The 16,489-nt window shown below is 35.1% G+C and overlaps 2 protein-coding genes and 1 non-coding gene across 4 annotated transcripts; 1 reads left to right on the forward strand and 2 right to left on the reverse strand.

Annotated features, from left to right (window-relative positions):
* Window positions 1-348: 348 nt before the first annotated feature.
* On the forward strand, window positions 349-7,523 carry LOC143465110 (acetylcholine receptor subunit alpha-like). Of its 2 annotated transcripts, none has more exons than XM_076963275.1 (11): window positions 349-547; window positions 4,098-4,263; window positions 4,644-4,804; window positions 5,178-5,286; window positions 5,394-5,497; window positions 5,641-5,750; window positions 5,883-6,077; window positions 6,254-6,414; window positions 6,551-6,659; window positions 6,828-6,949; window positions 7,054-7,523. In XM_076963275.1, exons 1-11 carry the CDS (start codon window positions 483-485, stop codon window positions 7,186-7,188), a joined length of 1,437 nt encoding a protein of 478 aa, XP_076819390.1. In that variant the 5' UTR covers window positions 349-482; the 3' UTR covers window positions 7,189-7,523. The 2 variants fall into 2 exon arrangements, with proteins under 2 accessions (XP_076819390.1, XP_076819389.1); XM_076963274.1 differs by lacking the exon at window positions 349-547 and adding an exon at window positions 1,726-3,331.
* On the reverse strand, window positions 1,397-1,486 carry Trnai-uau (transfer RNA isoleucine (anticodon UAU)). Its single transcript is given in 2 exon segments — window positions 1,397-1,432; window positions 1,449-1,486. It is a non-coding gene; the product is annotated as a tRNA-Ile (tRNA).
* Window positions 7,209-15,390, reverse strand: LOC143465109 (uncharacterized). Its single transcript, XM_076963273.1, has 24 exons — window positions 15,222-15,390; window positions 14,523-14,687; window positions 14,168-14,239; window positions 13,499-13,609; window positions 12,897-13,016; window positions 12,576-12,664; window positions 12,332-12,430; window positions 11,304-12,147; window positions 11,001-11,174; window positions 10,723-10,833; window positions 10,525-10,646; window positions 10,338-10,419; window positions 10,029-10,226; window positions 9,587-9,841; window positions 9,386-9,475; window positions 9,178-9,280; window positions 8,974-9,048; window positions 8,700-8,767; window positions 8,481-8,578; window positions 8,302-8,389; window positions 8,059-8,201; window positions 7,875-7,976; window positions 7,675-7,741; window positions 7,209-7,564 (listed from the first exon to the last, which is right to left on the reverse strand). Exons 1-24 carry the CDS (start codon window positions 15,286-15,288, stop codon window positions 7,536-7,538), a joined length of 3,372 nt encoding a protein of 1,123 aa, XP_076819388.1. The 5' UTR covers window positions 15,289-15,390; the 3' UTR covers window positions 7,209-7,535.
* Window positions 15,391-16,489: the final 1,099 nt, after the last annotated feature.

Consider the following 16,489-nt stretch of genomic DNA (forward strand, 5'->3'; position numbering starts at 1 on the left):
GATTTATCAAAGCCATTTTCAGTTTCATTTCAACGTATTTGTTTATCTTCTACAACATTTAGATTATGCAGAAACCCACCATGACCCTTGGGAATTGGTGGAACAGCTGCATTTACATCCATATCTTAGGCCACATACACTAATTTATCAAAACAAGTTGTGTTCCATAATGTAGCCTTATCGTAAATGTAAGTCCGCGATGTGCTTAAAGTCGGAAAGGTCTGTACAAAACGAACGCGTTGCTATTGCTGTCAACAGCTGTAAAATGTTGGCCTTTGATACCAGCGATCTTGGATGAAAGGTGTCATTAATTGTAGACAGATAGTTCCGCTCTTTTTCGTCGACTTTGTTACTCAGCTTATTACTCGTTTCTTGGCTCTACAGAGTCAACAGCAAAACGATTAGTATAATTGGAAATTAAGTTTTATTTGGTAGTTTGCGCAAATTAAGTAATTAGCTTCCTGCGAAGTGAGCTGGTGTTGATGTTTAGTAATAGAGGTATGCCTTGTTGGTCTACGATGATTCTATACGGATTGAAGTACATATGGTGAGCTTAATTAGATTAAAGTATGGTTTATTGCGAAAAAATTTACATAATTTTGGTACGATTTTTACATTTAAAGCATGTATTTTCATTGGCAAATCGAACCTGAATTTATTTTGCAAATGAAATGTCTCGGTATGTATTGTAGAAGACAGCGATTGTGTATCATTGCATTGCTTAATTACTTCAAAGTTTACAATTTCCGCTCTAGATCAGGGCTGTCCAAATTTTTAATTTAAAACTATGTGCATGGGCCACATTACAATATTCTTGTGCTTTGGCGGGCCACAAACAATTATTATACTCAAAATTTTTAGATTAAAAACCCTGGCTTATCAGCCAATGATTTATCAAATGTGTCTATTTCCCCGCTTTTTGTCAGTTTTGGGAAACTGAAACTAACCTCCAACCACCTCACTCTCTTATAGGTTCAAATAAGTCCAATTACATCGACTTTAATTGCGAGACTGGCCGAGTTCTGCAAAACCTTTTTGTTTTTGTTTATTCAACATTGCAACTTTAACGTTAAATTTGCCATAAATCTACTTTCTAATCTAAATTTAACTTTAATCAAATCTTAAATAGCCGAAACCAACTTTTTGCATAACAATTCCCCTAATTAAATGCCTATCTTTAAAAAGTGGCTACGTGACCAACGTACAGTGAAATAGTCAACTTCTTGTAGCATCTATTTCACAACTTCCGTTTTTACCATACTCTTTGTTACTATTGTGCCTTTAAAATTTAGATAAAAGAAAAAATAACTTTGAATACAAAGAAAATGAGAAATAAGTTTGTAGGCTAAAAGCTATTTTGTCTTCAATCTGTGCGGGTTATTGACAGAAAAAACATTGCTCCAGGTGAGGCTCGAACTCACAACCTCCGCATTACTCCGTAACTGTCATATAAGTACGGCGCGCTAACCGATTGCGCCACTGGAGCTTGCGCGAGTGTATGTGAGAAAAACGCAATTTATTCCCGACAATGCATTGCCATCATACTTCGCTTCATGGTGGATTTTAGGATTTTAGGCAAATCCTGTAATAACCTGTATAATTTATAAACTTCTTGCATATTTCATATTTGATTGCTTAAACGTTATTTGTTTTTTTTATGTTGTGTTTGTGTGTCACGAACTGTGACATGTCCTTTAAATACTGTCTGCTTTCTTTCGACACACTTCAATAAAAAACTCATTAAGGGAATTTCCCATCAACGCGAACTCACTTGCTTCAAGATGTGGTAATTTAGAGTCTGATGGTATGGCATGATTATGTTAATCCTAGAACAGAAGAAAGTCTTTGCACGACTGAAACCTGGCAATGATTCCTCATCACTCGAGCCCCGGTTACCAAGCTAGTCTTTGTACAAGTTCCGTTTGGTAGACATTTTATATATTTTTTTATGGTATTGCCTGAATTTAATACTGTCCACCAGGTTCACTGAACAGGAGCAAGTGTCAATAATGCTTTGCTCAAGAGAATTACAATGACTTGGTACCACTGGGTATTGAACATGGAAACTGAGCCGCATTTATTGTGAGGTCAACGCTTAAACCACTCGGCTACCGAGCCAACCTAATAGTGATAGGCCTGATCTGATAGTAGTGTGGGGATGGCGATGTGGATTGCTTTGGTTGGCCTAAGGCCAAAGGTTTGCAGTCTTCCTTTTAGAACTCCTAGACTATTTTTATCTTTGACTCCATTGCGTATGCTGCTGTCTCTAATAGTTTCTTTAAGTCAGCACAACATTCATAAAGTCTAAATTGTTATATTGTCCAAAATATAGTCGTAGTCACATCAGAAACCATTTCATCACCATTTCACATCCAAATAGAGCTATCCCTTCAAGTGAATAATGAATAAGCCAGAAGGGCAAAACAGACAAAACTGAAGAGAAGAGAGAAAACGGCTTGAACCAAGCCTTGGCTTTTATATCGAAACATGGTTCCACGACATATGGCCGCGGGAAAATGACCGTGAACAAACTCACCGGGGACAACTGAACGTGACGTAAATTGACCGCGAACAAACTGACTGTGATGTAAATTGACCGTGAACAAACTAACCGGGAACAGACTTACCGGAATGAAAATTGACCGGGAGGTAAATTGACCGTGCAAGTGCTGAATTATTGTGTTTAAGTTGATGGTAGTATATGATATGTAAAGTAAATATTTAGTAAATAATAGCTTCAATCTGACAATTTACTTAACTAAAGTGTCCATTGTTATTGCAATGAGTCCATTGTTACAACATGAGATAGGCTACAACGCATTGTTTCATAATCTCATCAAACAACTCGTCTAGACCGGGAAAATGCATGTAACAATAGGAAATCTATGAATATGGGTCACCCTACACCCTACAAGGGGCCAAAAAACTCTACGAGTGGCAACCTTGACTGCAATACACATACTGGATAGTGACTAGATAGCGACTAGATAGTGAATTAGAATTTTGACCTTTTGACGGCCAATTTGTCGCCGGTTAATTTGATCGCCGGCCAATTTATCGACGGTTAATTTCATCGCCGGCCAGTTTACGTCACGGTTAATTTGATCGCCGGCCAATTTGTTGACGGTCAGTTGTCCACTACCAGTTGTCGCCGGTGAGTTTGTTCACGGCCATATGTCGTGATCCCTCGAAACATACCAGCCAATCAGCGAAATACACGTTATTTCATTACTACGGATATGTCATTTTACGTCACCGAGCTTTTCACCACAAGTACGATCAAACTTATACCCTGTGAACCGCGATGCTACTTGAAACACTCCAACTCTAGGTCAGTATGTCGGTTTAGAATTCATTGTTTGAATAACAGGATTAACCAAGAATAACACACCTGTTTAAATATTCAATTGCATCTAACTGGAGAACACACAATCGCTTATTAAAATGCCAATTATATAAATTATTACAATTTACTATCACGACAGCCACAGTAGTGAACTGTGACTGATATCCTAAGTGATATAATACTTCTACTGTATTATCAATTTACTAGCATGCTAAACTTTGCTGTTTATTTAAATATTATTAGCGTTAATATTACATTGTGTTATGTCACAAAGTACCTTGTAGTTTGTTGGATGTGAGTATAACTGTAGGCTATATACAACATTTCTATTTTATTTGTTTTGATTTCTATCTAAGTTTAACTTAGCAACTTTGAAAAATTTTGCCATCTCATACTACACTTGATGCAACCAATGCTTGTGAAAGCTCATGTTGAATAATTAGAAGTTAGTACTTAAAGTACTACTATATTTTTCATTTTATTACACACTTTACTGGAATATCACTGTGGGAAACAACTTTAAGCCAATTTTTAACTCTTAGTTACAGCTCAACTTACAATGAATCTTTTATATATTTTGAGGTGTAATAAGAAAATGAAGTTTCATTGTTTGTTATTTTTAACTCTGACTATGTTAACAAACCTAATTAAGCTTAAATATCGATGGTATTATCATTTTGCAAAATAATCTACTTTTGTAAGTAGGAAAAACCATTTTTTAACCATTTTGTTCTTGTTACATATTCTTTAGCATTTGTCTTCTTTTGGTTACATTATGTCATGCCAAAAACCGAAACAACCTATTGGATGATTTGTTAAATTCTGATGTTTATGATTCAAAAGTGAGACCAGTTCCATTTTATAATGAAAGCCTGAAAATAAAGTTCAAGATGTACTTCAATCAGATTTTGGATGTGGTAAGATCTTTATGATTTTGTATACCACACCTAAAGCAATTCGTATTGTCGTATTCATATATGTCGTCAAGTTTGTCAAGTTTTTCAAATCATAAAGTAAGGTGTAATATGGTATGGTGTACAGTATAACATAGTGTGGTGAAGCATCTAATCCAGCTAGCATTCTCCAATCTAGATGTTGGCCACCATTTCTCCCTAACGGTCTCAACTTTTGGCCTGTTTATTTGCTCACACAATTTTCCTATATCGAATGTCCGCTGCACTTAATTATCATCCCCTTGTTTTTTGGTATAGTATTAATTAATTATAATAAAGAAGTAAAATATTGAGTTTGTAAATTAGTATTTCAATGAAATATTTTCCGTATTTTATAATTCTAGAGTGAAGTGAGCCAAAAAATAGAGACAAAAGTATGGCTTTCACATATTTGGTCCGATCCAAGACTGGAGTGGGACCCACAGCAATATGATGGAATAAAATCAATCCATGTACCAACAACTGATAACAGAATATGGCTTCCTATTCTGGTTCTTTATAATAAGTATGTTTTCTTAAATGATGATTGATTTGAAAATTGTAAATTTTCTTTTAGAGGTGTGATCGGTCAATTGTAAATTATAGTTGTAATTATTAGTGTTTAGGTTAGTTTGTGTTTTTTAATTAATTAAACAATATTGACATTGAACTTAATATTGAGCAGTACAAATATTAATACTAATAGTTTTTGCTACTATTAATTATATAAAAAATAACATGCATAGAAATAATAATACAGCTTTTTACTACTCAAACTTTTTTAAGTTGTTAAATAAATTTTTTAGTTAAACATATTATTTTTAAATAGTTCAATTAAATATATTTTACGTATGTATTAGTATCATAGTTTAGGTATATTCTGAAATTATTTTTGTCAGTGCTGATGGTGACTTTTCAATCACAAAATTTACTAAAGCTACTGTGAATTACAAAGGCATTGTGGAATGGAAACCTCCGGCAATTTTTAAAAGTTTCTGTGAAATTAAGGTGATTTATTTCAATTTTCTTTCAAGAAATGTTTAACATTACCTGCTACATCCAAGTCATTTTTATGTTTTTTTTGCAAAATGTGAAATACACTGCATTGCAATTAGGTGGCAGATTTTCCATTTGACACACAAAATTGCACAATGAAGATTGGGTTGTGGTCCGAAGGTCAAAATTTGATCGATATGGTGAATTCAGATGGTGAAGTAAAGTGAGTAAGTTATCACAATAAATTGCTTACGGTTCATTAATGAATCGTTTTTTGGTTAAATTCTTTTACAGTTTTATAAAGTTGCATTGCATTGTTTTTTCCAGAAAAGTGTTGCATTATTTTGTATTATAACAATGTTATAGGAACCATACTTGTGATAATCCTGATGTTAGCACATACAAAGAAAATGGTGAATGGGATCTTCTAACAACGGGTTGCTATAAACATTATGTGAATTACACATGCTGTATTGGTAATAAGATTTTTGTGATTAAAATGATATAACTCAGTGTCAAATATGCAAACCGCACAGATGATTTTGAATTATTATTTTATTTTGGTATACAAGTATATAAAATTTTCATGTTTAAATTTATTTTTGCAGGTGCTTATGTTGACATGACATACTACTTTAAATTGCAACGTCGACCACTCTATTTAATCATTAATATTCTCTTCCCTACAATGTTGTTCTCATTTCTGACTTGCGCTGTTTTCTACCTTCCGTCTGATGCGGGTGAAAAAATGACACTCAGTATTTCTCTGCTTCTCTCTTTGATTGTGTTTTTGCTCGTTGTTGGTAAGTTTTGCGCTAACTACTAACTATCACTTACCACCAGCCAGCTATCACTTTAAATAATCTTTGTGTATGTGTAGTGCATACATTAATTTTACTCTTAGTTCGTACATTCAAAAGTTTTTTAAGTTTATGAAAACGCCATTTTCACTGATTTACTGTGTATTTGCTCATGAAAGTGGAAACTGTACCTTCAACTGCAAAAGGTGTCCCATTGCTTTGTCAATACATAGTGTTCACTATGGTGTTGGTGTGCCTGTCAATTATGATTACAGTGGTTGTTTTAAATGTCCACTACAGAGGGTCTGCTACACATGTCATGTCCGATAGAGTTAAAAAGGTATTTTTGAAACTATGTTTTTATGCTGCACTAAGTACTATTGTACTAAGTCACTTTAACAAACTACTTTTTTTCACTACAGTGTATGTTAACAATAGGTGATGTGTTAAGGTTATATTAAAAGCAATTGTTGCAGATATTCATGGTATGGTTGCCGAAATTGATATTTAGCTCCACAATGAAGAAGATGGATCCATACAAAAGCGAATCAGAAAAAACAAATCAATTTTGCAAGGATATAAGCGGTCAGTCAGTTTTATCAGCAGTTTCATTAAAAAATCAATGTTATCACTTTTTTCTGGTATGGAAATCACTGTCCAGCGTCAAATGCCACAGAACTAAATCATAACAAAGTTTGCCTCATTTTTTTGAAACGTAATGATAAGGACTTGGTTTTAAACATTTTCTTTAAGATATTTCTGGGCGTGATGTGAACTTTCAAAAGCCCTGCCTATTGAGGGATGATGTTCAGCGTGCTGTGGATGGAGTCAATTTTGTTTCAGAATACTTTCAAGATCAAAAAGAAAGTCAGGAAGTGAGTTTACATGGTGCTGTGTTAGTCCAACTCTATCTTTTAGCAACATATTTGTAAGTCAATGTTTAGACTCTTGTGATGATTTGCTTTTGTCACGTTTGTAGAAAGAAGATCAATGGAAGTATGTTGCCATGGTTATTGACCATTTTCTCTTGTATATCTTTATTGCACTTTGCCTGTTTGGAACAATTGGAATCTTTGGCAAAAGATTGATTGAGTTTAATGCAGAGAAAGCCTGATTTTTAAGCAACATGAAACATAACTCTGAGTTGCCTTTATTTATTCAAAACTGAAAAACAACAACAAAGAAGAAAAAAGGGAAAAGTGGCAGTTATTAAGGCTGATACTTTCCTTGTATCAGGCAGAAACGATCAAAATAAATAAAATAGGACACGTTCCCATTATTTCATAAATGTGACAATACACATGATTTTTATTCACTTGTAAATATGTTAAATTTGAAATGAGAATAAATAATGGATCTGCACCGATATAAATTTTGCAGAACTTTATTTGTATCTCTGCGCTGCTTTGTTTTGCTTTCACCTTCAGTGAAAAAATGCTGAAGAACATCTTTGAAGAATGTTTATTTTCCAAGTCGGCTGCCTAGAAAACCTAAAAACCAATAAGCTTCTTACCAAATTTTTCAATAGCATTCAAGTTGGTAGGACCACGATTTTCAATCTAAACCACTAATGGAACCAAGTTAAAGATCTGTAACTTACTGCAACATCCATTGGTAGTCTTTCTGATCCATTCCCTGTATGCTGGTATGTCTAGAAATACCATCGGCTGCAAAGTAGGAATGTTTTTATACAGTTACAATCTCTCAATATTTGAAAAATGTGAAAATAGCTCGTAAAATTATCTTGGGTCACAATAAAAATGCTCATACTTAGCCACACAGAAAGTCAATTTCACTTACGGTTGAGCCACTGCAGTCAGCAGAACCAGCAAAGTTAATGCCAACAACAGTAAAAGTTTCACTGACATCATCAAATGTAAGTGCAGGACTACCACCATCACCCTAGATATAAAAAAATTACTTGAGAAATTGAACTGGGTAAGCACAAACAATGGAAGAGACAAGCTCATCTTTGCGTACTTACAATACATGTGTCTTCTCCAGCTGTATCAGGATTGGCACAAAATACTCCACTAATAGGAAGGCTCGTTTCATAAATGTCTTTACAGTCTTTGTAAGAGATTACAGTGGCCCTGAGTTCACTAAGTGGGGACCCTGCATCCCCAGCTGTAAGACAATATTACACATGGTTAAGAACGACTTTGTTGCCATTTGATGGGCATAGAAATTAAAAGTCTACCTCTGTTAAAATAGGAAATATATTTACCTTGGTTTTCCCCATAACCTGCAATATACACAACTTCACCAACTGAAACTGATTTGGTAGCAAAGTCAGGAAGGCACACTGGCTGGACCTACCACCAACAATAGCAGTGTTACTAAAATTAGAATTAGGTTTTGCTTCGAGGTTATTTGCCATACTCACAGTTACTCATATTTACTTACATTTGTTGCCAGTGCAAGAGTATTAACTTGGAGTAATGCTATGTCGTGATAATTCTGAGAAACTGTATAGTAAGGGTGGGGTATGATTCTGGATACAACTGTAAAAAAAGTAAATGTTTTAGAAAGTGTTAAATAATTAAAAAAATAAGTGTAACTAAAACAATTTATTTAAATAAACGTGTTATTTAATCTAAATAAACCAAAACCAATGTTATTTACCAGCTGATGCACCACCAGAAAATGGAAGTCTAGTTCCAACAACCACTTCTAGTGATTCAGGATTAAGGCTAATTTGAATATTAAAATAATAAATATAAAAAATAAAAGAATTTGAAATTAATGAAAAATTAGAAATAATGGACACATGGAACTTAATGATTATTACATGGTAAGTAGAATGCACTTTGTTTATTGTTTACCGACTTAACTAGTTTCAAAAGATTTACTTATCAGGTTATTACATAAAACCAATAAATTATATCAGAATACTCACTCAATGGCATAACCCAAGATCGAGCCAACGGACTGAATTCTATCCAAACAAGATGCAGCTGTTAATATCCACTGACTGCAAAGCAAAACAGATAGGATAATTGAGAATTATGTCACGTCATAAACTCATTGTAAATCCTTGTTAGTAACAGTCAAAAATTAGCCTAGCACCAAAATTAAGAAAGAAAAATGTCTAACATCTTACTTGCACAAAATCACACCCGAGCAGCGAACTTGGCTAGGGAAGCCTCTCGGCCGGATTAAAACTTGCCAGGGTCGATCTGCATCACCAGCTACTGGAGTTCCACCTAAATAATATATACACCATACTGAGAATATCTGGTAAAAAGCTAAGCACACTGGTCTGTGCTCTTAAGTTTAAGTGGGCAGTTTTGCCGTAACTTTATTCATACCAATTATTCTTGCTATGAGCTTTGTTGGTGAGTCGCCACATGTGAAAGAACTAAAGCAGTCGGCTGACGAATCGGAAATCTCTGGTTCAGCTGTTTAAAAAAGTTGCTGGGTTTAATTTGCTTGCCAAACATGATAAAATGCAAAACATAACAGCAATAAAGGTGGTTGTACAACGTACACGTTAATAACAACGGCAATACCTTTCTCATAGCATGATCCTGTAGCTGTAAATAAGTTGTTACTTCCATCCCAACAACAACCTCGTGATTCGCAATTTGTTTGCAAAAGAACGTTGTTGTATCCTCCTCCTAAGCCACCAATTCCACCTAAACCCCCCAGGCCGCCCAGTCCACCAAGACCACCAAGACCACCTAACCCGCCACCCAGACTGGCAAAAGGATTAGTAGCACCAGTGAAAGTGCCAAGTCCACCCAGGGCTGCTAAACTCCCAAGACCTAAAAATTAAAGAACCAAAAATTAATACATTTTTATTTTGATCACGATAGAACCGATATTTTTAAAAACTCATTTTTAAAATTTCAATTAGCATATACACTAATTACAGAATAATAATAATTCAAAATTCAGATTTCAATGGTTTACAAACGTTGAAAGGAAACTCTTAATAAATTATAATCTTACTTCCTTGACGAGTTGTGGCAGTACGTGACCCAAGGCCATTTGTATTTGGAGCGCTTTGGCTTGAACCAGTCGATGAAGAGTCAGTACGAGCTGCATTCTGAGAAATCAACTGCTGTTGACTGAAGATTGTACTGAATGCTAAAATTGAACTAAAACCTGGACAATTGTTCCTGCTATTGCTGGGGACGCTGCATGTTGCTACAAACAAAACGTTTTCAGATGAAACAATGAAAGTGTCTCCTAACAAACCTTTCTTTAGTTTTTTTAATAGAATACTTGATAACAACAAATACCGGTAAGTCTTCTTACCAATAGGCAACTGATTGACTTCAGCAGTGCTCCTTATCAAAGGACATTTAAAACATACTCCACCTGATGCAAAGATACAGCCCTGTATGAGAAAATAACTAATAATGATATAAAGATCAAAAGCAATCTCATATTAAGTTGCAAGTACCACAAAACTTAAAAAAAAATTTTTCAGTATGACACTCACAATGTTCAAGCATTCCTGTTCAGTTTGTATATTAACGTGGATTCCAACTTTACAATTAAATCGTCTGTTATATTCATCCCTCCTATTCAAGCATCTCTCAAACGTGGCAGAAGGGATCAAAGCTGAAAACATGTTATAACAATAAATGTATTTTGTTTATACTTAAAAGGATAACAACATTGCCATTTTATGCTTTACATGGGTCAAGTGGACCGCTTGCTTGACCTATATTTTCTTCATCATCAGTGGAGTCCGTGAGACCAAGAAGAGGTCCAAGGGTATCTCGAATGGCATTAATGCCACCACCGCCTACGCAATACAGTCAAAGGTTTACCTGCATAATCTAGTCAACATAAATTTATAAGAATATGACAGATCAACAACAGGATGGACACTGGACAGCTAGTTCATTTTAAGATTATAGTGAATTAGTTAACTTAGTTAGTTATAACTGAATACAATGCAAGTCTACTCACCTGATAAGAGAAGTAAAGGATTGTTTAAAAGATTTTGCAAGCAACCATTTTGTGTGAGAAGTTGAGTTCTGAAAAGACCACTAATTGCACCACTACCACCAGTATTACTGTCACGCAACAATACTTCACACACAATTGGGTTGTACACAGGAGCAGGCGTTGTTCCCAGAAAATCTAAAAGTATATGAGCAAACAAAGTGATAAGCCTGGAAACGCAAAACAGCAAAGCAATGTAAATTAAAACTTAACTTTACATGAATATTTCACTAATAATAAGGACAAAGCAAACTAAAAATATCATACCAGGTAGCTGGGATCCAATTACTTGTGGCTGAGAATTTACAGGATTAAAACTCTGTGTGAGAAGTAGGTTTGTTAGCAAACTGCTTGAAGGGCTATTGTTGTTATTGTTGTTGTTGTTGTTGTTGTTGCTTCCTCCCAGCAGAGATCCCAGTAAATTAGCAGTTGAAGTGCTACCGCCACCACCCAAAAGAGATGACAAAAGACCACTAGACCCACCACCAAGTCCACCACCTCCAAGAGCACTTAGAAGACTACTGGATCCTCCAAGTCCACCGCCTCCAAGAGCACTTAGAAGACTACTGGATCCACCAAGTCCACCGCCTCCAAGAGCACTTAGAAGACTACTGGATCCTCCAAGTCCACCGCCTCCAAGAGCACTTAGAAGACTACTGGATCCACCAAGTCCACCGCCTCCAAGAGCACTTAGAAGACTACTGGATCCACCAAGTCCACCACCTCCAAGGGAACTGAGCAAATTATTGGATGAACTTCCACCTCCAAGAGCACCAAGAAGGTTATTAGATGAGCTTCCACCTCCAAGAGCACCAAGAAGGTTATTAGATGAGCTTCCACCTCCAAGAGCACCAAGAAGGTTATTGGATGAGCTTCCACCTCCAAGAGCACCAAGAAGGTTATTGGATGAACTTCCACCTCCAAGAGCACCAAGAAGATTATTAGATGAGCTTCCACCTCCAAGAGCACCAAGAAGATTATTGGATGAACTTCCACCGCCAAGCAAATTGTTGCTTGAGCTTCCACCTCCTAAAAGACTAGCAAGTGGGTTTCCAGCAGCCGGTGTACGTGCTGGAGTAGGAACAGCATTTCCACTAGAACTCAGAATATTCTGAAACAGGAAAATTCTTTTGTAAAAAAGATTCAAAATCGATTTTAGAAGTTAATCATTGCATCACATGTTTTTTCAGACCGAAAAAGAAGAAGATATTACTAATTATCTCATATAAATTTATTTGCATTGGTAAGACCGAATCTAAGAAATACATATAGATGCAATTGGCAAAATCACTTGCATTGATTTCTTCTCTTAAAGCTGCATTTGCCACATCTGGTGCTACTGTAACAGATATAGTTTCACATTCTTTTATGGTATCTTTAAAGAAATCTGCAATCTAAAAATATTTGTATTGGCTGTAATACCAAAACCACATAAAACTGATCTGGCATCATTTCATTAGCAAATTACATTAAGAGCTGAAATACTAAAAGTTTTATTATAGTTTTATGCGAAGATTCCATGCAGTTCATTGTAGCTACCTCTGGCTGTATTTGATTGTTCTTTATGTAACTGCATAATTTTACAGTGCGGTTGGCATTTGGGCCAGCATCAAGAGCAGGATCAATCTCTGTATAATTAATTGAAAAAAAAAAACATTTATAGATTTGATAAAGACATCAATGCACATTCAAAGTGTAAGACTTTTCTTCGTAAAATTTATGATTACCTGTTATCATATCTTTTTAATTAATGGGTCAAAAAATGTAAGGAAATGTAAGCAACACATTAACGTGAGATCTAGGGTAGACCACAACATTTATAATAATAGTTGCATGTATAATAATTTTTTCAATATTCACCTTGGGGACTACTGTCGCCTCCTTCTTCACCAATACCCAACTCTTCCAACAAATTAGCCAAGTTGTCTGTTGGTGGATTAACAGCAGCTTGACCCGGTCCAGGAGGAGGAACACCAGCACCTGTTATTAAATAAGATGATGGATAAATTTGTCGTAAACCTCTATATAAGTTTGTAAAGTCAGTTCAATGACTTTTTGCAATTTATTTTCATTAAACTGTATGTAAAACAGTTACTTTACAATTATAATAACATATACGTCCTCCAGTGTTTTTTTTAAGGTGTTTTGGGGGACCGAAACGGTCCCCCAAATTTCTCCAGCGGTTTCCCAAAATTTGGACTTGCAACTACAGGCTAATTTTTGGTATTTAAATGAAGCACTTGCGGTCTCTTAAAACTACTTAGCGGTCACCCAAACCAAACCTTAAAAAAAAACCTGTACGTCTCTACTAGGCCTATACAACAAAAGCTTGAAAACAGCAAGTCCAAAATTGCATATACTTGTCATAACACTGTCAATTTTTGCTTCGGTTAAACTTTTTAGTAAGCAACATTATACTGAAATTAAATAACCTTTTACGATTGCTTTGCATATATTATTACCTGGAAAAAATGGATTGGGCCGTACATTTGTCGGCTGTGTTCCAAACAAATTACTAACTGTCCCTGTTGGAGGTTGGTTCCCAACTAAATCACTAGTTGGACGAAAAGGACCTGCAAAAATATAAAAATATTATTCATAAGAGTATAATGATTTTGGAAAAATAACAAAGTATTTGTCCTAAGAACAGTCTTGTAAGTAATGCAGCCTTTTAATTTTGTTAAATAGTTAAGGATTTCCCAAAAGCGACACGACTTCCTCTAGGCTTATAAGTATAAGCAATATTATCGTTGTTAACAGCTATCAGGAACAAATGCAGTAACTGTTTATGAGATAAAGCGTTTGCAGGTTTCACCCCTAGGGCGGAGGCTGTTAGTTTTGATAACAATTCAAATAGCCAACAAAAGCAATACAAGTGCAGACATTAAGCTGGGGAGTACCCTTCACCAAATTACGGGTAAACTTGGTAATAGTCCTATATATTATATAAACATCTATAAACATCAATGTTTACATAATATCTATGGTAATAGCCCATGGACATTAGACATCTCGCGTAACCAGTCAAGTGACAACAAAAACAAAAAATTCTTCGTTTACCGCTCCTAAGTTTATGCGCATTACAGTTACAAGCTGGGGTAACAAAGAAAAATAAAAGTTAAACGACTTACTTCGTGTAGTTGTTGTGGGAGGAGCGGTAGTTCTCGTGGTTGTTGGAAGTGTCAAGCTTACGTCCTCAGCGGCTATAAAATATCAGTAAGTAGAAATAAGTACCTTGATTGTAGGTTAACTAACTTGTTCATTTGCTTAGTTAAGATAACATTTGTATTTTCATGCCAACATGATCTAGGTGTTTTAGGCTGAAGAAGGATCCAATTTGGCAACTTCAATCAAATCACATTTGAAGACCAGTGTATAACATTTTTTCTCTAATGCTTTAACTTTGGCAAAAAAAAGTCGTCACAAACAAAAGTTACTCTTGTAAATATAAATTTGTTTACTAAAAATAAATTGGAAAATACTTACACACAAAGCACCACGGTACGTCCAAAATTTGATCGTCATAACAGCAAAGTCTTCCAGTTTCGGGATCAACACTACTTTCGCACGAGCCTTGCCCGATGCCAGGAAATCCACAGTTTTTTCGACTATTGGGGTTGACAATATTACATGTAACATCGATCGTTGTACCTGAAAACAAAGAAAAGGTTTGGGTGACGATTTTTCATTTACAGAGCTCGCTCAAACATAAACCGATATGCATCCGCTTATTACAGAATAAACGTGACGCGAATATGCTGAGAAAACTGTGTAAGGTCATGATTATGGTCATGTTAAAGTCGGCAATCACTTTCTAATAAGGGTCAGTTATTATGTCTAGGTTAAAGGCCTCGAATTATCTTTTCTAAGCGTTTGTGATCAGCAATTATAGTTTTCTTATACGGTTTTACTTGAAAGGCCATGTTAACAATGCAAACTTCGCTGCGAAACTTAAATTTGCTTTATGCGTACACACTGGCACAAATATGCTGTAAAATATAATATAGTCAAGTGATAAGTAGTCAGACCAAAAACATATTATTATCGTAGAATAAAGTATATACGTTATATTCTTATAACTTATTATATCTGATCTGAAAACGTATCGCATATGAGTAATCTAAAAAATGATAGGCTTTCGGAAAAGTAACTTATTAACCGACATATTTGTCATCAGTGTCATACCTGAATAGCATTGCTCTAACACAGAAGTGAAGATTATCAGTGTAAAAATGTTGAACCGGGACTGCATTGTGTTGTAGCAGTTACACAAAGCAAACTTTTCTATTTAATTCAGCTAACACCAAATCTACATATACACGAAAACTTGTCCAGTATAACAATGCTAAAGATTTTTACAATTTTTGGTACTATCGTAGGTTAACAAAACTCAAGCTTTAGTCGTTTCAGTTTGGTTAAACATTCTAAACTACAATAGTTTTAAAATTACATAACCAAGATTAAACTTGCTTTCATATGACAAATATTTTTCTCAAAATTTGAGATTACTGTCTGTTCGAGTAACAGTTTCGGTCCTAATCAAAACGCGTATTAATCGCAAGTTACGCTCACTGCGTTATATATAACCGTAAAAAGATTCGAACAGCTTTTTTCTGAAGAAGATAAGCGACCACAATCGTTTTTACGCGCTACGGACACTTTTAAAACCTACAACCTGCAAAGCAAGACGTTTTGAATATGCAATTGAGTCCTCAATAAAACTATTTACAATTTGTAAATGACGTTACAAAATCTTGCTCGAACTGAACGACGCAATAAATTTATTGGGAAACAATTGCCGGTATGCATTTGCAACGTCATCAAATACTTTAGAAACTCACCTGTCTTGATATTTTCTGTGGAGACTAAAAGAACGTCTTGTTAGTTTTTATTCGCCGACTTAGAAAGCCTTTCCTTGCGCAGAAAAATAATAATCGATTTAAACTTTTGACGCTAACAGCCAACTAATAGCGGTATGGTAGTCGCTAATAAAGTGATTATTAACCAATGTATTTTGTTTATGTCATTACTGTCTTTATGAAAGAGCGCTATGCCATTTTCGATAAAACAATCATTTTTCATCCACATTCTAAATTTTTATTCCAAACAGAAGAGCACCATGCACGGTTGTAGACATAACGCACGCGAACTGTTGTAGGCATTTAATATAATAGATTGTCAAATTTTGCAAATGAACAAACAGAAGTCAATCGCTCATGTTCACCACGTTAATTCATCTCATTAACCAATGCTGCATAATTTCCATTTCAGGGTTTGTTTTCATAATTTCTGAAAAATCACGATGTATTTACTTTCGCTTGCCTCACAACCATATATCATGGTTGTATAGTACTTATCCTAACTACGATGAAACAATATAAAAAAGTTTACTATAAATTGAGGATGCTTTGCTGTTTATCACGCATTTTCTGCAATAAAAAGTGTTAGTTGGT

This window comes from Clavelina lepadiformis, chromosome 7 (assembly GCF_947623445.1).
Source record: "Clavelina lepadiformis chromosome 7, kaClaLepa1.1, whole genome shotgun sequence".
In the NCBI taxonomy this organism is placed as follows: Eukaryota; Metazoa; Chordata; class Ascidiacea; order Aplousobranchia; family Clavelinidae; genus Clavelina; species Clavelina lepadiformis.

Bases quoted from the DNA above. Each gene is read 5' to 3' on its own strand.
- LOC143465109 (XM_076963273.1), bottom strand. From the start codon at position 15,288: ATGCAGTCCCGGTTCAACATTTTTACACTGATAATCTTCACTTCTGTG. The intron at 12,431-12,575 runs GTAGCTACAATG...AAATATTTTTAG, and splicing joins ACAATCAAATACAGCCAGAG to ATTGCAGATTTCTTTAAAGA. The intron at 8,768-8,973 runs GTGAGTATTCTG...TATTCAAATTAG, and splicing joins ATCTTGGGTTATGCCATTGA to CCTTAATCCTGAATCACTAG.
- LOC143465110 (XM_076963274.1), top strand. From the start codon at position 3,240: ATGTCATTTTACGTCACCGAGCTTTTCACCACAAGTACGATCAAACTT. The intron at 5,751-5,882 runs GTAATAAGATTT...TTATTTTTGCAG, and splicing joins GAATTACACATGCTGTATTG to GTGCTTATGTTGACATGACA. The intron at 6,415-6,550 runs GTATTTTTGAAA...CAATTGTTGCAG, and splicing joins TGTCCGATAGAGTTAAAAAG to ATATTCATGGTATGGTTGCC.